We start from the raw sequence: 21,736 nt of genomic DNA, 5'->3' as shown, positions 1-21,736 counted from the left end.
AGTAGAAACTGACCTAGTAGAATGAGCCGTAATCCTTTGAGGCGGGGACTTACCCGACTCTACATAAGCATGATGAATCAAAGACTTTAACCAAGATGCCAAAGAAATGGCAGAAGCCTTGTGACCTTTCCTGGAACCAGAAAAGATAACAAATAGACTAGAAGTCTTTCTGAAACCTTTAGTAGCTTCAACATAATATTTCAAAGCTCTAACCACATTCAAAGAATGTAAAGATCTCTCCAGAGAATTCTTAGGATTAGGACACAATGAAGGGACAACAATTTCTCTACTAATGTTGTTAGAATTCACAACTTTAGGTAAAAATTTTAATGAAGTCTGCAACACCGCCTTATCCTGATGAAAAATCAGAAAAGGAGATTCACAAGAAAGAGCAGATAACTCAGAAACTCTTCTAGCAGAAGAGATGGCCAAAAGGAACAAAACTTTCCAAGAAAGTAATTTAATATCCAGAGAATGCATAGGTTCAAACGGAGGAGCCTGTAAAGCCCTCAGAACCAAATTAAGACTCCAAGGAGGAGAGATTGACTTAATGACAGGCTTGATACGAACCAAAGCCTATACAAAACAATGAATATCAGGAAGTTTAGCAATCTTTCTGTGAAAAAGAACAGAAAGAGCAGAGATTTGTCCTTTCAACTTGCAGACAAACCCTTATCCAAACCATCCTGAAGAAACTGTAAAATTCTAGGAATTCTAAAAGAATGCCAGGAGAATTTATGAGAACACCACCATGAAATGTAAGTCTTCCAGACTCGGTAATAAATCTTCCTAGACACAGATTTATGAGCCTGTAACATAGTATTAATCACTGAGTCAGAGAAACCTCTACGACTTAGAATCAAGCGTTCAATCTCCATACCTTCAAATTTAATTATTTGCGATCCTGATGGAAAAATGTGCCTTGAGGTAGAAGATCTGGCCATAACGGAAGTGTCCAAGGTTGGCAACTGGCCATCCGAACGAGATCCGCATACCAAAACCTGTGAGGCCATGCTGGAGCCACCAGCAGTACAAACGAACGCTCCATTAGGATTTTGGAAGAAGAACTAGAGGCGGAAAGATATAAGCAGGTTGATAATTCCAAGGAAGCGACAACGCGTCCACTGCTTCCGCCTGAGGATCCCTGGATCTGGACAGATACCTGGGAAGTTTCTTGTTTAGATGAGAGGTCATCAGACCTAGAATTTCCATGCACAAAGCTACCGAAGAGAACGATTGAGACTGAAGGTTTCGACAAGCTGAAACCAATTTCAGACGTCTCTTTTCTGTTAGAGACAAAGTCATGGACACTGAATCTATTTGGAAACCCAAAAAGGTTATGTTTGTCTGAGGAATCAAGGAGCTCTTTGGTAAATTGATCCTCCAACCATGTCTTTGAAGAAACAACACAAGTTGATTCGTATGAGATTCTGCAGAATGTAAAGACTGAGCAAGTACCAAGATATCGTCCAAATAAGGAAATACCGCAATACCCTGTTCTCTGATTACAGAGAGAAGGGCACCGAGAACCTTGGAAAAGATCCTTGGAGCTGTTGCTAGGCCAAATGGAAGAGCAACAAACTGGTAATGCTTGTCTAGAAAAGAGAATCTCAGGAACTGATAGTGATCTGGATGAATTGGAATATGAAGATATGCATCCTGTAAATCTATTGTAGACATATAATGCCCTTGCTGAACAAAAGGCAGAATAGTCCTTATAGTCACCATTTTGAATGTTGGTATCCTTACATAACGATTCAATATTTTTAGATCCAGAACTGGTCTGAAGGAATTCTCCTTCTTTGGTACAATGAATAGATTTGAGTAAAACCCCAGACCCTGTTCCAGAACTGGAACTGGCATATTACCCCAGCCGACTCTAGATCTGAAACACATTTCAGAAACGCCTGAGCCTTTACTGGGTTTACTGGGATGCGTGAGAGAAAGAATCTTCTCACAGGCAGCCTTACCTTGAAACCTATTCTGTACCCTTGTGAAACAATGTTCTGAATCCAGACTGTGAATCGAATTGATACAAACATCTTTGAAAAATCGTAACCTGCCCCCCCCCAGCTGTGCTGGAATGAGGGCCGCACCTTCATGCGGATTTAGGAGCTGGTTTTGACTTTCAAAAAGGCTTGGATTTATTCCAGACTGGAGAAGGTTTCCAAACGGAAACTGTTCCTTTAGAGGAAGGGTCAGGCTTTTGTTCCTTATTCTGACAAAAGGAACGAAAACTATTAGCAGCCCTATATTTACCTTTATATTTTTTGTCCTGAGGCAAAAAGGCTCCCTTCCCCCCAGTAACAGTTGAAATTATTGAATCCAACTGTGAACCAAATAATGTATTATCTTGGAAAGAAATAGAAAGCAATGTTGACTTAGAAGTCATATCTGCATTCCAAGATTTAAGCCATAAAGCTCTTCTAGCTAAAATAGCTAAAGACATATACCTGACATCAATTCTAATGACATCAAAAATGGCATCACAAACAAAAGTTATTAGCATGTTGAAGAAGTTTAACAATGCTATAAGCATTATGGTCTGACACTTGTTGCGCTAAAGCCTCCAAACAAAAAGTGGAAGCTGCAGCAACATCAGCCAAAGAAATAGCAGGCCTAAGAAGATTACCTGAACATAAATAAGCCTTCCTTAGAAAGGATTCAAGCTTCCTATCTAAAGGATCCTTAAACGAAGTACTATCTGCTGTAGGAATAGTAGTACGTTTAGCAAGAGTAGAGATAGCCCCATCAAATTTGGGGATTTTTTCCCAAAACTCTAATCTGTCAGATGGCAAAGGGTACAATTTCTTAAACCTTGGTGAAGGAGTAAATGAAGTACCCAGACTATTCCATTCCCTAGAAATTACTTCTGAAATAGCATCAGGAACTGGAAAAACTTCTGGAATAACTACATGAGGTTTAAAAACTGAATTTAAACGCTTATTAGTTTTAATATCAAGAGGACTAGACTCCTCCATATCTAATGCAATCAACACTTCTTTAAGTAAAGAACGAATAAACTCCATCTTAAATAAATATGAAGATTTATCGGTGTCAATATCTGAGGCAGAATCTTCTGAACCAGAGAGATCCTCATCAGAAATAGACAAGTCAGAATGATGGCGGTCATTTAAAAATTCATCTGAAATATGAGAAGTTTTAAAAGACCTTTTACGTTTACTAGAAGGAGGAACAACAGACAGAGCCTTCCTAATAGAATTAGAAACAAATTCTCTTACATTAACAGGAACATCCTGAACATTATATGTTGAAGGAAAAACAACAGGTAATGGATTATTACTAATGGAGACATTATCTGCGTTAGAAAGTTTATCATGACAACTAACACAAACTACAGCCGGAGGAACAGTTACCAAAAGTTTACAACAAATGCACTTAGCTTTGGTAGAACCAACATCAGGCAGCGTCTTTCCAGAAGTAGATTCTGATCCAGGGTCAGGTTGTGACATCTTGCAATATGTAATAGAAAAAACAACATATAAAGCAAAATTATCAAATTCCTTAAATGACAGTTTCAGGAATGGGAAAAAATGCAAAACAAACCAGACTCTAGCAACCAGAAGCAACAAAAAAATGAGACTGAAATAATGTGAAAAAACTGGCGCCAAGAATGACGCCCACTTTTTTTGGCGCCAAGTATGACGCCACATTTTTGGGCGCCAAAAACAACGCCCACATTTTTTGGCGCAAAAAAACGTCTAACACACATGCGTCAAAAATGACGCAACCACGTGAAAACTTCCGGCGTCAACTATGGCGCCGGAAATGACGAAATTTTGCGCCAAAAAAGGCCGCGCCAAAAATGACGCAATAAATTGAAGCATTTTCTGCCCCCGTGAGCCTAACAGCCCGCAAGGAAAAAAGTAAATTTGAAATTTTTAAGGTAAGAAAAAAATATTTATTCATATGCATTTTCCCAAAAAATGAAACTGACAGTCTGAAAGAAGGAATACTGATTATCCTGAATCAAGGCAAATATAAGTTTAAAACATATATTTAGAACTTTACATATAAAGTGCCCAACCATAGCTTAGAGTGTCATGAATAGAAATAAGACTTACTTACCCTAAGACACTCATCTACATATAGCAGATAGCCAAACCAGTACTGAAACGAGAATCAGTAGAGGTAATGGTATATAAGAGTATATCGTCGATCTGAAAAGGGAGGTAGGAGAAGAAATCTCTACGACCGATAACAGAGAACCTATGAAATAGATCCCCTAGAGGAAGACCATGGTATTCAAATAGGCAATACTCTCTTCACATCCCTCTGACATTCACTGCACTCTGAGAGGAAAACTGGGCTTCAGCCTGCTGCGAAGCGCATATCAACGTAGAAATCTAGCACAAACTTACTTCACCACCTCCATGGGAGGCAAAGTTTGTAAAACTGAATTGTGGGTGTGGTGAGGGGTGTATTTATAGGCATTTTGAGGTTTGGGAAACTTTGCCCCTCCTGGTAGGAATGTATATCCCATACGTCACTAGCTCATGGACTCTTGCTAATTACATGAAAGAAATCATTGTAGTTTGCTCTTTCTGAATCATAAAAGTTTAATTTTGACTTTAGAGAAACCCATATGCCCTATAAGCTCAGAAAACAATGCTCCATTTTAATGTCTTCATTGTTGGCTGGGTGTGCAAAAGCACGTTTAAGGCAACCATCTGGTTTTTCCTCAATATTTTCACCAATTTACATGCAGCATTTTGCAGGTTGGCAAAAAGAGAAATATTAATAAATCAATTCATTTTTAAAAGTGATAAACAGTTTTCATCTGCTGTCATATTACAGTTAAAATTACTATGCAAGAGTATGTTTGCTATTTCTATGCACTTACTTCTAAAAATGTTAACATTCTTCCTGATTAGTTCATCTTCTTCAAGATCTTCAAGAAAATCTTGATATTGCCTGAAAAAAAATAATATATAAATAAATACTAAACATAGGCCTGGTTGTTAAAGGGACAGTAAGCACCTTGAGATTTTTATATAAAATGTTTAGTTATACATACTGAAACATTTCAATATATTTAAATTATTTATTTTGCCCCTTTTCATGTAATTTAGTTCTGAAAATTGAATAAATTTCTAATACAACTTGAAATACACCCGCTAACTTCTTAAGATAACCCTGCAACATATATGTCACTAATTGGCTTTATCAGATAACAACTGAGAAACAATGCTTATTATACTCATTTTCTGAGAGTGGCTAGCCTTGCTGTCTGTGGACTATAGCCCAGATTATTTCCTCCAAATAAGGCAAACAGCAGATGAAGTTTGGCCAATTATTGCATTAAAAAGGATGTTTTAAATGTAAATTTTTGGCTGATATATTATTTTAGAGCAACAAAACAGAAATGTATTGTAATTACATGGTTCACTGTCCCTTTAAGAACAATAAATCAAAAACCTATGAAGGTCTGTTTAAAGCAAGTTACACAGGGTATGATATGCATACCCATATAATACAATGTTTTTGGTTGGTACAGTTTGTGTAAATTCCTCATTAAATTTGTGGCTTTTACAAAACTAAATTAATCTACATAAAAAGGGGAAAAAATGGAAAAAGGAAAATACATTTACGTATAGTAAAACTGAACTTTTAATACATTTTTATCTAATTTACTAATCTACTTTTTATAGAAGATCACCTGAAAAGCAAAACTCTAAAAAGGAGGTATATCTTATAGGAGAAAAGGAAAAACTGATTTGATATTTAATTAGGTTTAAGAGAAAACCATTTCACAAAACAATATAAATGCTAGAATAGATAAAGTATATCTGAAATTTAGTGGTAGAAGATAAAAGGGTGAATATGGCAGTCTGGTAGAAGATACAAGGGTGAATATAGTAGTCTGGTAGAAGATACAAGGGTGAATATAGCAGTCTGGTAGAAGATACAAGGGTGAATATAGCAGTCTGGTAGAAGATACAAGGGTGAATATGGCAGTCTGGTAGAAGATACAAGGGTGAATATGGCAGTCTGGTAGAAGATACAAGGGTGAATATGGCAGTCTGGTAGAAGATACAAGGGTGAATATAGTAGTCTGGTAGAAGATACAAGGGTGAATATAGTAGTCTGGTGGAAGATACAAGGGTGAATATAGTAGTCTGGTAGAAGATACAAGGGTGAATATAGTAGTCTGGTAGAAGATACAAGGGTGAATATAGTAGTCTGGTAGAAGATACAAGGGTGAATATGGTAGTCTGGTAGAAGATACAAGGGTGAATATAGTATTCTGGTAGAAGATACAAGGGTGAATATGGTATTACAGATAGGATTTAGGCATACGCATGTATCAGAAGCAGTAACAACATTAAAGATTATAGAATGGGCTTGTTAGCTGTGTATATTAATAATTTACATTCATCCAAAATTGTTTTTATTATGGATCTGTTTAGTTATTTATTTAAAATCATTTAATACTGTCTTATCACCTAATAAACTAATTATTGAAAACTAAAATTAACCTTTCATCGTCCGTATCCATGCCTTCCCTGTCTCTCTCCAACTCTTTTAGTTTCCAGTTCCTCCTACGTTGTCGTTTTGTGCGATCATAACTCTTCTTGATTAACACCTGTCAAAAAAAAAATGGTAATAAAAAAGTTTGGTAACACAAGAGGAATTAATTCTACTACGTAGTCGATTTCTGACAACCCTATTGGACTGGCATGAATTTACACATAAAGTTGGTGACAATAAACACTATTGAGGATTTAAAACATAACTAAACTAGCAAACTTAAAAACAGCTTCCATAGAAGCAAATTAAAGAAAAATTTAAGCTTACCACATCAGGAAGATGGTGAGGATTCATCTTGTTAATGAACTCATCATTCAGGTTACAATTCGCCAAATCAAATCTGATGTAAATTTAGACAAATGACAGTCATACTTTGGTGCTCCTGGCAAATAACCTTCTTTTACACAATATGATTAAACTATTAATTTAAATAATTGTTGAAGCCTTGGGTAATTTTATACAGCAAATCTATTAAAAAATGACAGATTAACAAGCTGAAATTAGACATCTCTCTCACACATAGATATATATATATATAAAATTAGAAATATATATTGTTTTGGAGTTTTTTTTTTATAGTTTTATATATATATAACTAGGCTATCAATGTTTAAAGTGCCTCTCATTCATCATTAGCTATCATCTATTTCTACTGAACTGCATACGTAATATCAAAACTGGTTTGGAGAAACAAATACAAAAAAAGTTGGTGAGACAATTTTAGAAATGCTGACTTTTCTCTAGATGCCTACACAGACACCAGCTACCTCTATTTTGCATTTTTGACAATGTGCTAGCAGGTTTAATAGAATAGAATATCATTAATAGTATATATATCTTCAGGGCCATTGTGCCCACTCGTTTAATTGAATTTATGAGATCTTTCAGTTTGATGTACACTGCTCCTGCATTGTATCTAGATAGTTACATTTGTTGGTTGAGGTCAATCCTCATTTACAGATAGTGTTTATACAATCCGTGAGCCTTTTACTAGTGTACACCCGACTGAATCAGCTTCACTTTATAGTTCTAGTCACATAGACTAACATGAGTTTGTGTTGATATAGACTACTTATTGGCTCATAGGTACGCTGGTACTCTCCTTTTCAGTTTTTAAGCTAAGTTTTATACACTCACTACACTGTTAGTTTACCCATGATTTAATAAACGTTAAGTTTTCATTTGTTTTTCCCCTTGGTAACCTCCTGCCCTCTTGTTCTCTATTATAATACTTATTGGATTGTTTTTTCCTCGAGTGCTTATACAATGTCCGCCCTTTTTTCTACAAAGTTAATATTCATTTCGAATAGGACATCAAGCACCCCCCCATCAGATTGACTATATTGATTGAAGGTGAAGTTCACCACTTGCCAATTATAGAATCCCCTTCTTTACTTAATGGGTTATTCTTTTTTGGCTAAAATACGTTTTGTCTTGGGGTCTGGATAAGTGAGACGATTTCCCCTCTTTAAATTTTACACCCTTTAACAAATACTATTCAGAAGTTCAATCGTTCATGTGGTAGGGAATTTAGTAAATTGATACATAATATGTACAAATATACGGATTCTATTTTTTTCTATTTTGAATATCGCATAATTCAAATACAGGTAGGAAACCCTTTATCCAAACTGCATGGGACCAGAAAAGGTTTGAACTTCAGAATATTTGCATCTGTTAAATGGGACAGTTTGTAAAAAGGATAGGACCAAGTGTAAACAACAATATCTTCCGTCATTTAGGCAAATATATATATATATATATATATATATATGCAACAAAAAGGTAGTTTTATATTGTATACATTGTATCATCAGGTCGTACAGTACTGTATTCAGAAGGGTAACATTTGTGGTTTTAAATAGAACACAAAAACCAAACCAAAAAGACACAAGCAAAGAAAATTGTGACTTACAGGCAAGGAGAAATAGTAATTTTTTATCTTTTTTTTTTTAAATATTAAAATTAAAAAGTTTTGACTTCAGAATAAGATTTTGAAATTCAGGATTTGGGGATTTGTACCCGTATTACACATTTAAAGAGAGCATTAGAAATACTAAATATATTGATTCAAATTTTTCGAATACTGATAATTGAATACGATTCAAACTATACAATATTTGAATTAAGAAAAACTAAATAATAAATATTACATTTAAACATAGCATTAGAAATACTATTACATTAAATAAATTTTAGAATGTTGCACAAAAACATTCAAAATGAACAATAAAAATAAAAAGTGTATCCAGTGGCTTGTTACACCAGCTGTAGATGATATAATTATGGGAACATTACTTCTTTATGTTTATTTTTGTATATGAAATAGCAGGTTATATTATTTGCCACCACAACCCATTAAAAATGGGATGACCTTGCAGAAATCAGATCTCATTATTATATCACATTCTGTGCACACACATGCTTCTTTATATTATGTCTGTCTGTAAATCAAAGCCCAAATACTTAGAGAGAATAATTGAAAATTACCATTTTATCACTTCTCTCTCCTACACTCCACTGGAAGTGCAATTTCTTCTGCTGGCTATGTTTACACAGCTTTTCTATAGCCAATACTTTAAGGGACAGTCTACACCAGAATTTTTATTGTTTTTTTTTAAAAAAAGATAGATAATCCATTTATTACCCATTCCCTAGTTTTGCATAACCAACACAGTTATAGAAATACACTTTTTACCTCTGAGATTACCTTGTATCTAAGCCTCTGCAAACTGCCCCCTTATTTCAGTTCTTTTGATAGACATCCATTTTAGCCAATCAGAGCTGGTTCCCTGGAACTCCATGTGCATGAGCACAGTGTTATCTATATGACACATATGAACTAACACCCTCTAGTGGTGAAAAACTGTAAAAATGCCCTGAGAGAAGAGGCAGCCTTCAAGGGCTTAGAAATTAACATATGAACCTCCTAGGTTTAGCTTTCAACTAAGAATACCAAAAGAACAAAACAAAATCGGTGATGAAATTAAATTGGAAAATTGTTTAAAATTACATTCTCTATCTGAATCAAGAAAGTTTATTTTGGATTAGACTGTCCCTTTAAGAATATAAACGTTCAGTCAGTACAGGTATGGATAGCACAGGCAAAATCAACTGTTTAAAATGCCAAAATCAGAGTAAAGGAGCAATTTGTAAACAGTTTAATACACTCCAACAAATAAATTAGGGAACAAATTAAAGGGAACAAACATTTACAGTAAACTGTCCTTTTTAAATAATATACATGTTAGGGCACAGATAGCTGCTCAGGCACTTTCATTTTCTGACACATTGATTTTCCAAAAAAAAAAAGATATTTCTTTTATAGCCCTCAAGGATAATCGAACTACAGCACAGAACATTGATATATAAGGGCAAATGCAAACAATATTAACCAAAAGGCTCATATGGTCATTTAAAACATACAGGAACACACATTCAAATGAGCTGGTCGCTGTCTCCCCCTCACTCAGTGGTTGGTTGATTTCTAACTCGGACTCTTGCAAACATTTTAATACAATCAAGCAGGTAAAATTGATCACTGAAAAGGTATTAAAAGGGAGAATACTTTAGAGTACAATGTCCTTTTAAGCATGAGAAACATTCATGATAGTCCTTTGGAATTCAGATGTACTTGATATATTTTGCTGCTGAATACTAATTTGGTACTTTGTGGAGTGGGGAAACTGAAATAAATTTAAATAAAATATACAATGATCTACTTAATCAAGATTCATGTTAATGTGCTGGACATTTGAACTGATACCCAAATAAATTGGAAATTAATAGCGGGTCCTTGAGAGTTTTACATCCTAATGTAAAAGGTTAAAAGGACATAAAAAGTTAATAGTATGCTATGGATGTTCAGCCGCGGTTTTCAATTCTATAAAAGCTGCTGTTAAAGGGACACTAAACCCAATTTTTTTCTTTCATGATTCAGATAGAGCATGACATTTTAAGCAACTTTCTAATTTACTCCTATTATAAAAAAAATTTCTTTTGCTATCTTTCGGCTAGATTACGAGTTGTACGTTAGGGTGAAAAAAGCAGCGTTAAGAGGTCCTAACACTGCTTTTTTAACGCCCGCTGCTATTACTAGTCTTGAAGGTTTAGGGTCGTCGCACACTTCTTTGGCCTTACCGCAAAACAACTTACGTTATCTTCGTAAAGTCATTTTTCTATTGGACTTCCATAGCGCTGTATTACGAGTCTGCCCTGGGAGGCCAAAAAGTGCACGGTACACCCTACCCTGTCAAGATCCGTAACGCATTCTAAAGTCAGTATTTATGAGTTTTATGTTACGGCGTTGTGCCATAAAACTCTTAACTAAAGTGCTAAAAAGTACACTAACACCCATAAACTATCTATTAACCCCTAAACCGAGGCCCTCCCGCATCGCAAACACTATAATAAAAATTTTAACCCCTAATCTGCCACTCCAGACACCGCCGCCACCTACATTATATTTATGAACCCCTAATCTGCTGCCCCCAACATCGCCGACACCTACATTATATTTATTAACCCCTAATCTGCCGCCCCCAATGTCACCGCCACCTACCTACACTTATTAACCCCTAATCTGCTGCCCCCAACATCGTCGACATCTACATTATATTTATAAACCCCTAATCTGCCACCCCCAACGTCGCCGCCACTATAATAAACATTAACCCCTAAACCGCCGTACTCCCGCCTCGCAAACATTAGTTAAATATTATTAACCCCTAATCTGCCACATCGACGCCACCTACCTACATTTATTAACCCCTAATCCCCTAATCTGCCGCCCCCAACGTCGCCGCCACTATATTAAAGTTATTAACCCCTAAATCTAAGATGACGGAATTAAGGTAGAAAAAATACTATTGGCTGATGCAATCAGCCAATAGGATTGAAGTTCAATCCTAATGGCTGATCCAATCAGTCAATAGGATTGAACTCGCATTCTATTGGCTGTTCCAATCAGGCAATAGAATGCAAGCTCCATCCTATTGGCTGATTGCATCAGCCAACAGGATTTTTTCTACCTTAATTCCGATTGGCTGATAGAATTCTATCAGCCAATCGGAATCTAAGGGACGCCATCTTGGATGACGTCACTTAAAGGTACCTTCATTCGTCTTTAGTTGTCGGATATAGAGGATGTTCCGCGTCGGATGTCTTGAAGATGGACTTGCTCCGCGCCGGATGGATGAAGATAGAAGATGCCATCTGGATGAAGACTTCTGCCCATCTGGAGGACCACTTCACCCGGCTTGGATGAAGACTTCTCCCGGCTTCGTTGAGGACTTCGGCCCAGCTTGGATGAAGACTTCTCCCGGTAAGTCGATCTTCAGGGGGTTAGTGTTAGGTTTTTTTAAGGGGGTATTGGGTGGGTTTTATTTTTAGGTTAGGGTTTGGGCTTGCAAAAGAGCTAACTGCCCTTTTAAGGGCAATGCCCATCCAAATGCCTTTTTCAGGGCAATGGGGAGCTTAGGTTTTTTTTAGTTAGTATTTTATTTGGGGGGTTGGTTGTGTGGGTGGTGGGTTTTACTGTTGGGGGGGGTGTTTGTATTTTTTTTACAGGTAAAAGAGCTGATTACTTTGGGGCAATGCCCCGCAAAAGGCCCTTTTAAGGGCTATTGGTAGTTTAGTTTAGGTTAGGGTTTTTTTTTTATTTTGGGGGGGCTTTTTTTATTTTGATAGGGCTATTAGATTAGATATAATTAGTTTAAATATTTTGTAATTTGTTTATTATTTTTTGTAATTTAGTGTTTTGTTTTTTTTGTACTTTAGCTAATTTAATTGATTTAATTGTTGTTAATTTATTTAATTATAGTGTAGTGTTAGGTGTTAGTGTAACTTAGGTTAGGTTTTATTTTACAGGTCAGTTTGTAATTATTTTAGCTAGGTAGTTATTAAATAGTTAATAACTATTTAATAACTATTCCACCTAGTTAAAATAAATACAAACTTGCCTGTAAAATAAAAATAAATCCTAAACTAGCTACAATGTAACTATTAGTTCTATTGTAGCTATCTTAGAGTTTTTTATAGGTATTTAGTTTTAAATAGGAATAATGTAGTTATAGTAATTTTCTTTAGATTTATTTAAATTTAATTTAATTTAGGGGGTGTTGGGTTAGACTTGGTTTTAGGGCTTAATACATTTAGTATAGTTGCGGCGACGTTGGGGGCGGCAGATTAGGGGTTAATAAATATAATGTAGGTGGCGGCGATGTTGGGGGCAGCAGATTAGGGGATCATAACTATAATGGCGGTGTCCGGAGTGGCAGATTAGGGGTTAATCATTATAATGTAGGTGTCGGCGATGTCGGAGGCGGCAGATTAGGGGTTACTAAGTGTAAGATTAGGGGTGTTTAGACTCGGGGTTCATGTTAGGGTGTTAGGTGTAAACATAATTTATTTTCCCATAGGAATCAATGGGGCTGCGTTAAGGATCTTTACGCTGCTTTTTTGCAGGTGTTAGACTTTTTCTCAGTCGACTCTCCCCGTTGATTCCTATGGGGAAATCGTGCACAAGCACGTACGACCAGCTCACCGCTGACTTAAGCAGCGCTGGTAAAGAGCAAAATTTTGCACAACGCTCACTTCTTGCCTTTTAACGACGGGTTTGTAAAAACTCATAATACCAGCGCTGTAGGTAAGTGAACGGTGAGAGAAAGCTGCTCGTTAGCACCGCATAGCCTCTAACGCAAAACTCGTAATCTAGCCGATTATTTGATAAAGCAGAAATGGAAGGTTAAGAGCCGGCCCATTTTTGGTTCAGTACCTGGGTAGTGCTTGCCGATTGGTGGCTACATTATACATAACAGGTCCTGCAAAAGGAGAATGTGAAAAGACATTAAAGAAATGTTTAACATGACATTAACCCTTAATCGTAAGTAATTTATTGACTTATAAGTATATATGCAGCAATACATCATCAACTAAAAGTAGAGCTTGTGTAGTTTTGGCAGGGTAGCATTTTCAAACAAATGTTTATTGCCGCACTACTATTTTACCATTGTTTAGGTATGATGGATATATATCCCAAGTTGGTTAATGATTGAAGAAAATTGGACTTCCATTTTTAAGATTAAAGGACCATTAAATACAACAGAAATGCATAAACAACAAATAAAAAAAATAAAAAATAATGCAAAATCAGAGTTTGAATTTCAAATGAGTCGATTTTTGTTTGACAAATGTCATTGTTAGAAAAATTTATTTTATGCTGCACCACGTGGCAGTCATCAGCCAATCACAAAATGTATATACATAGAGCTAGATTTATCAATCCATGTCGGACAGGGGCGGACATATTCGCCCCTGTCCGCCTGAGCTCTCCTCTGGCGGGCAGCAATGCGCTGCCCGAATTTTACATTGCAAGCGAGTGCCCCCTGCCGTGCACAGCCAATCACACGCAGGCAGAAGCTGTCAATCTCCCCAATTGGACGACACCCTGGAGATTGAAATTCTCCACCTGAGAGGTGGAGAACAGGGTGGGGAAGAACCTGTCTGATAACTGCTGCTTGATAAATCCTGACTGCAGGTTCTCTTGTGCAAACCTGGAGTCAATAGGAGGAGAAGGGCTAGATAAAATAAGCCCAAATAGTCAGAACTATTGCACATGCTCAGTAGGAGCAGGTGCCTCAGAAAGTGTGTGCATATAAAACCATTTTGCACATTTAGATAAAGGAAGTGAACTGGAAAGTTGTTTAAATCTGTGTGCTATATCTGAATCATGAAAGTTTAATTTTGACTTCAGTGTTCCTTTAAAATAAGTTGTTGTTTTTTTACAGAATATTATTGAAGATTATTAGATTTATCTTTCCAGTTCTGGTGGCTATGCCTCAACATTAATAAGTTATAGTGTGACAAGATATAATTGAGGGTGTTTTTAATACAGGTACAAATCCCCAGATCCAGAATTCGAAAATCCAAACATATTCTGAACTTTTTAATTAATTTTTTTTTACAAAACAAAATAAAAATTATCAAAAATTACTATTTTCTCCGCCTGTAAGTCACATTTTTCTGTGTTATAAAATGTAAATACAACTTCTGAGAGTAAGTAAAAAAAAAACTGCCTTTAGGTTACATGTATAAGCTGTATAATGACATGTAAATATTGCCTAAATGACAGATGAAAATATTCCAAGATCCAAACCTTTTCCGGACCCAAGCAGTTTGGATGAAGTGTTTTCTGTATGTATGTACAGGGAGTGCAGAATTATTAGGCAAATGAGTATTTTGACCACATCATCCTCTTTATGCATGTTGTCTTACTCCAAGCTGTATAGGCTCGAAAGCCTACTACCAATTAAGCATATTAGGTGATGTGCATCTCTGTAATGAGAAGGGGTGTGGTCTAATGACATCAACACCCTATATCAGGTGTGCATAATTATTAGGCAACTTCCTTTCCTTTGGCAAAATGGGTCAAAAGAAGGACTTGACAGGCTCAGAAAAGTAAAAAATAGTGAGATATCTTGCAGAGGGATGCAGCACTCTTAAAATTGCAAAGCTTCTGAAGCGTGATCATCGAACAATCAAGCGTTTCATTCAAAATAGTCAACAGGGTCGCAAGAAGCGTGTGGAAAAACCAAGGCGCAAAATAACTGCCCATGAACTGAGAAAAGTCAAGCGTGCAGCTGCCAAGATGCCACTTGCCACCAGTTTGGCCATATTTCAGAGCTGCAACATCACTGGAGTGCCCAAAAGAACAAGGTGTGCAATACTCAGAGACATGGCCAAGGTAAGAAAGGCTGAAAGACGACCACCACTGAACAAGACACACAAGCTGAAACGTCAAGACTGGGCCAAGAAATATCTCAAGACTGATTTTTCTAAGGTTTTATGGACTGATGAAATGAGAGTGAGTCTTGATGGGCCAGATGGATGGGCCCGTGGCTGGATTGGTAAAGGGCAGAGAGCTCCAGTCCGACTCAGACGCCAGCAAGGTGGAGGTGGAGTACTGGTTTGGGCTGGTATCATCAAAGATGAGCTTGTGGGGCCTTTTCGGGTTGAGGATGGAGTCAAGCTCAACTCCCAGTTCTACTGCCAGTTTCTGGAAGACACCTTCTTCAAGCAGTGGTACAGGAAGAAGTCTGCATCCTTCAAGAAAAACATGATTTTCATGCAGGACAATGCTCCATCACACGCGTCCAAGTACTCCACAGCGTGGCTGGCAAGAAAGGGTATAAAAGAAGAAAATCTAATGACATGGCCTCCTTGTTCACCTGATCTGAACCCCATTGAGAACCTGTGGTCCATCATCAAATGTGAGATTTACAAGGAGGGAAAACAGTACACCTCTCTGAACAGTGTCTGGGAGGCTGTGGTTGCTGCTGCACGCAATGTTGATGGTGAACAGATAAAAGCCTGCCATCCATGGATTCTGTCAGTGTTTTGGAGTGTCCTTGCAAAGAAAGGTGGCTATATTGGTCACTGATTTGTTTTTGTTTTGTTTTTGAATGTCAGAAATGTATATTTGTGAATGTTGAGATGTTATATTGGTTTCACTGGTAAAAATAAATAATTGAAATGGGTATATATTTGTTTTTTGTTAAGTTGCCTAATAATTATGCACAGTAATAGTCACCTGCACACACAGATATCCCCCTAAAATAGCTATAACTAAAAAACTAAAAACTACTTCCAAAACTATTCAGCTTTGATATTAATGAGTTGTTTGGGTTCATTGAGAACATGGTTGTTGTTCAATAATAAAATTAATCCTCAAAAATACAACTTGCCTAATAATTCTGCACTCCCAGTATGTATGTATGTATATATATATATATATATATATATATATATATATATATATATTTTTATATATATATATATATATATATATATATATATATATATATATATATATATATAAATAAATAAATAAAAATGAGACAAATCAGTGACAACTATGTTAGTTTGATCTAGTATAATTGCTACTCACACTGCAAACACTTACAATATTAAAATCTAACTGATTCTTACAACCATATAAAAATATTATGGTGATATGGTTAATTCCCTAGTTCCCAGTAATGCATCCCTGCTCATGAGCCTACCTAGATATGCTTTTCAACAAAGAAAACAAAAAGAGCAAAGCAAATTAGATATTAGAAGTAAATGGGATATATGTTTAAAACTGCTTGCTCTATCTGAATCATGAAAGTTTAAGATTATTACTGTTGTGAATCAGGACCAGTACTTAGGCCTTTTAGCTTTATTATATTCATTGGCGATACTGATAGCAGCAATCAAGGAAAGGTGTCTCTTTTTGCTTAGAAGGCTGGTAACTAGACTTGTGCACTTTCTGCAATTAGACAAATGAATGCCGATTATAGCTGTGGGTAGCAGATATATTTGTCTAGTGCAACACACAAATATCTATGCAAAAACAGCCAAACGCTGCTACCCGCATCCAAATGATTGCCGAATTTCAGAAAGTGCATGACTAGTAAATAATGCTTTATTAGACAGGCATTTGCTGTATTCGGTGCACAACAAATCACTAATATGGCCATGGGCAGAGGCATTTCGGCTCTTTTCAGAGCTGGATTTCTTTGTGTGAAAATGCAAAACGTAAAGATGTGAATTTGCACAGAATAAAGCGAATGCACAGTCTATGCAGTAGGTAAGGTCATTAGGATGCTCGATTGTTTATTCACTAGAAACTGTACAAAGGAGAACCATTGAAATGGTACACACACAAAAATAAAACTTACATATTAATGCTTTATGACCTTAATATGTTCATCTTATAGAACAGAAGGGAAAGAGATGATTTGACAGACTCATTTAAGTATATAAATGGATTTAATAAAGCAGAGGATGTAAGCATTTCTCACATGAAGACCAATACTAAAACAAAGGGGTCATGATCACGAACAGAAGTATACCAGGTTCAGAAGTCATCTGCATATGAACTTATTTATAGAAAAATGTCTGTTTCATAAACAAGACATCACAAATACAGTAAGAATCAGGGGATATGTCTACTGTAAACTAATTGAGCCTACACTTCAGAATACATGGGCAGATTCTATTGCCTTTCTGGTTCATACTGGGTGTGAAACGTTTCTATGTTTAGATCAGAATACCTACCCCATAACAAGGTCACCGTGGGAGAGAAGGTGCCCTAAATGAGTACGACAATGATACTGCTGGTTGGTGTTCATTTCCGATGTCTTTTGCACCCAGACTTCAGCAAGTGTGTGCTGTTCACAAGCAAATAAAGAAGAAATTAACAATGCCGTAATACAAGTTATAAACCAGAGCTTGCTAGATTTCTAGCCCAATTCATCTAATAGACACATGTGTTAAGTAATTATGTTTTGATAATCTGATTTACACAATAGCATACGTTTTATACAGGATCAATGAAATCCCACAGTTGTCTGTTACATATGACGGATTATTTTATTTAAATATGTTTAATTTTCAAATAAGTAAACGAACAATTAAAATACAAATGTTTGGCTCCAAGCACTTTAAATGGTAATGATTTTAATCATTTAAAGGGCCATAATAGTAAAAATAATTACTCTAAGGGGTTAAACACGGAGTAGTAGTGCTGCTAGTCTCAAGTGGTACTTCTACCAAGTGTTTAAACCCTTTGCTAACAGATTACAGCATATGATTTTTAGACTTTTATGGCCCAGTATACTGTAAAAATGTTTTTCCCTTAATGTGTTTCCAATTACTTTTTTACCAGCTGCAGAGTATAAAATGTATGAGATTTGCTTTTTTAAATCTTATTTGTGTATATGAATTAGCTGATTTTGTGTTTTGAAGCCACAACCTAATAAAATGGGTTGAGCTTGTAGGTATAATCAGATCTTATTACTTTATCACATTGTGTAAAATATACCTGCTTCTTTATCTTATATCTGTCCATAAACCAATCACCAATACTTGGAGAGAACAATGAAAAACAGAATTTATGTTTACCTGATAAATTTCTTTCTCCTACGGTGTGTCCGGTCCACGGCTTCATCCTTACTTGTGGGATATTCTCTTCCCCTACAGGAAATGGCAAAGAGAGCACACAGCAAGAGCTGTCCATATAGCCCCCCCCCTCTGGCTCCGCCCCCCAGTCATTCGACCGACGGTTAGGAGAAAAAGGAGAAACTATAGGGTGCCGTGGTGACTGTAGTGTATGGAATAAAAATTTTCAAACCTGACTAAAAGCCAGGGCGGGCCGTGGACCGGACACACCGTAGGAGAAAGAAATTTATCAGGTAAACATAAATTCTGTTTTCTCCTACATTGGTGTGTCCGGTCCACGGCTTCATCCTTACTTGTGGGAACCAATACCAAAGCTTTAGGACACGGATGAAGGGAGGGAGCAAGTCAGGTTACCTAAACGGAAGGCACCACGGCTTGCAAAACCTGTCTCCCAAAAACAGCCTCCGAAGAAGCATAAGTATTGAATTTGTAAAATTTGGCAAAAGTATGCAGAGAAGACCAAGTCGCTGCCTTACAGATCTGATCAACAGAAGCCTCGTTCTTGAAGGCCCATGTGGAAGCCACAGCTCTAGTAGAGTGAGCTGTAATTCGTTCAGGAGGCTGCCGTCCGGCAGTCTCATAAGCCAATCGGATGATGCTTTTCAGCCAAAAAGAAAGAGAGGTAGCAGTAGCTTTCTGCCCTCTCCTCTTACCAGAATAAACGACAAACAAAGATGATGTTTGTCTGAAATCCTTTGTTGCTTCTAAATAGAATTTTAAAGCACGGACCACATCTAGGTTGTGTAACAAACGTTCCTTCTTTGAAACTGGATTCGGACATAGAGAAGGAACAACTATTTCCTGGTTAATATTCCTGTTGGAAACTACTTTTGGAAGAAAACCAGGTTTGGTACGTAAAACTACCTTATCTGCATGAAATACCAGATAGGGAGAAGTACACTGCAAAGCAGATAATTCAGAAACTCTTCTAGCAGAAGAAATAGCAACTAAAAACAGAACCTTCCAAGATAGTAACTTAATATCTAAGGAATGCAAAGGTTCAAACGGAACCCCTTGAAGAACTGAAAGAACTAAGTTTAGACTCCATGGAGGAGTCATAGGTCTGTAAACAGGCTTGATTCTGACTAACGCCTGTACAAACGCTTGTACATCTGGCACGGCTGCCAGACGTTTGTGCAACAAGACAGACAGAGCAGATATCTGTCCCTTTAGAGAACTAGCTGACAGACCTTTCTCCAAACCCTCTTGGAGAAAGGAAAGAATCCTAGGAATTTTGATTTTACTCCAAGAAAAACCCTTGGATTCGCACCAACGGATATATTTGTGCCATATCTTATGGTAAATCTTCCTAGTCACAGGCTTTCTGGCTTGAACCAGAGTATCTATAACTGAATCTGAAAACCCACGCTTAGATAGAATCAAGCGTTCAATTTCCAAGCAGTCAGTTGCAGAGAGACTAGATTTGGATGTTCGAATGGACCTTGTACTAGAAGATCCTGTCTCAAAGGTAGCTTCCATGGTGGAGCCGATAACATATTCACCAGGTCTGCATACCAAGTCCTGCGTGGCCACGCAGGAGCTATTAGGATCACCGAGGCCTTCTCCTGTTTGATCCTGGGAAGGAGAGGGAACGGTGGAAACACATAAGCTAGATTGAACGACCAAGGCGCCACTAACGCATCCACTAGTGTCGCCCTGGGATCCCTGGATCTGGACCCGTATCGAGGAACTTTGAAGTTCTGACGAGACGCCATCAGATCCATTATCGGAGTGCCCCATAGTTGAGTTAACTGGGCAAAGACCTCCGGGTGGAGTTCCCACTCCCCCGGATGGAAAGTCTGACGACTCAAATAATCCGCCTCCCAGTTGTCTACTCCTGGGATGTGGATTGCAGATAGGTGGCAGGAGTGATCCTCCGCCCATTTGATGATCTTGGATACCTCTGTCATCGCCAAGGAACTCTCTGTTCCCTCCTGATGATTGATGTACGCTACAGTCGTCATGTTGTCCGACTGAAATCTTATGAATCTGGCCTTCGCTAGGTGAGGCCAGGCCAGGAGCGCATTGAATATCGCTCTCAGTTCCAAAATGTTTATCGGGAGAAAGGACTCTTCCTGAGACCATAGACCCTGAGCTTTCCGGGAGTCCCAGACCACGCCCCAGCCTAAGAGACTGGCGTCGATCGTGACGATGACCCACTCTGGACTGCAGAAACTCATTCCCTGAGACAGGTGATCCTGAGTCAACCACCAGCGGAGTGAGTCTCTGGTTACCTGGTCTACTTGAATCTGGGGAAACAAGTCTGCATAATCCCCATTCCACTGTTTGAGCATGCACAGTTGCAATGGTCTTAGATGAATTCGAGCAAAAGGAACCACGTCCATTGCTGCAACCATTAGTCCTATTACCTCCATGCACTGAGCTATGGAAGGCTGAGGAATAGATTGAAGAACTTGACAAGCGTTTAGAAGTTTTAATTTTCTGACCTCTGTCAGAAAAATCTTCATTTCTACAGAATCTATTATTGTTCCCAGAAAGGGAACCCTTGTAGACGGGGACAGGGAACTCTTTTCTACGTTCACCTTCCACCCGTGAGACCTGAGAAAGGCTAATACAATGTCTGTATGAGCCCTTGATCTGGAAAGGGACAACGCTTGGATTAGGATGTTGTCTAAGTAAGGTGCCACCGCAATGCCCCTAGGTCTTAGAACCGCTAGTAGGGACCCTAGCTCCTTTGTGAAAATTCTGGGAGCAGTGGCTAAACCGAACGGAAGAGCCACGAACTTGTAATGTTTGTCCAGAAAGGCGAACCTTAGGAACTGATGATCTGAAATAATCTCCTTCAGTTCTGGCCCAAAAAGGGTCTTACCTTTGAAAGGAATATTAAGCAGTTTTGTCTTGGACGACACATCCGCCGACCAAGATTTTTGTTCAGAGCAGGCAAAGAGAATGACTGGGGGGCGGAGCCAGAGGGGGGCTATATGGACAGCTCATGCTGTGTGCTCTCTTTGCCATTTCCTGTAGGGGAAGAGAATATCCCACAAGTAAGGATGAAGCCGTGGACCGGACACACCAATGTAGGAGAAAAAGGAAATTTAGGCTTACCTGATAAATTTCTTTTACGAAATGACGAGTCCACGGATTTCATCCTTACTTATGGGATTACGCCTCCTGTTTAGCAGGAAGTGGCAACGAGCACCACAGCAGAGCTGTATATATA

General features: G+C 37.7%; 1 protein-coding gene and 1 long non-coding RNA gene across 3 annotated transcripts in view; one reads left to right on the top strand and one right to left on the bottom strand.

Moving 5' to 3' along the window:
• Positions 1-21,736, bottom strand: part of NMD3 (NMD3 ribosome export adaptor) — a 67,210-nt gene that overhangs the window by 2,187 nt on the left and 43,287 nt on the right. For both annotated transcript variants that reach the window (XM_053710106.1, XM_053710107.1), the window contains exons 12-15: positions 17,653-17,765; positions 6,820-6,892; positions 6,501-6,607; positions 4,865-4,935 (exon numbers count right to left, since the gene is read on the bottom strand). In XM_053710106.1, the coding sequence (XP_053566081.1) occupies positions 4,865-4,935; positions 6,501-6,607; positions 6,820-6,892; positions 17,653-17,765 (364 nt within the window). The remainder of the gene's footprint in view (positions 1-4,864; positions 4,936-6,500; positions 6,608-6,819; positions 6,893-17,652; positions 17,766-21,736) is intronic.
• LOC128656280 (uncharacterized) overlaps positions 1-21,736 on the top strand; it is a 285,310-nt gene that overhangs the window by 234,364 nt on the left and 29,210 nt on the right. The gene's annotated exons all lie outside the window — the stretch shown is intronic.

Source organism: Bombina bombina, chromosome 4 (assembly GCF_027579735.1).
Source record: "Bombina bombina isolate aBomBom1 chromosome 4, aBomBom1.pri, whole genome shotgun sequence".
In the NCBI taxonomy this organism is placed as follows: Eukaryota; Metazoa; Chordata; class Amphibia; order Anura; family Bombinatoridae; genus Bombina; species Bombina bombina.
This window is presented reverse-complemented; position numbering and strand designations above follow the sequence as displayed.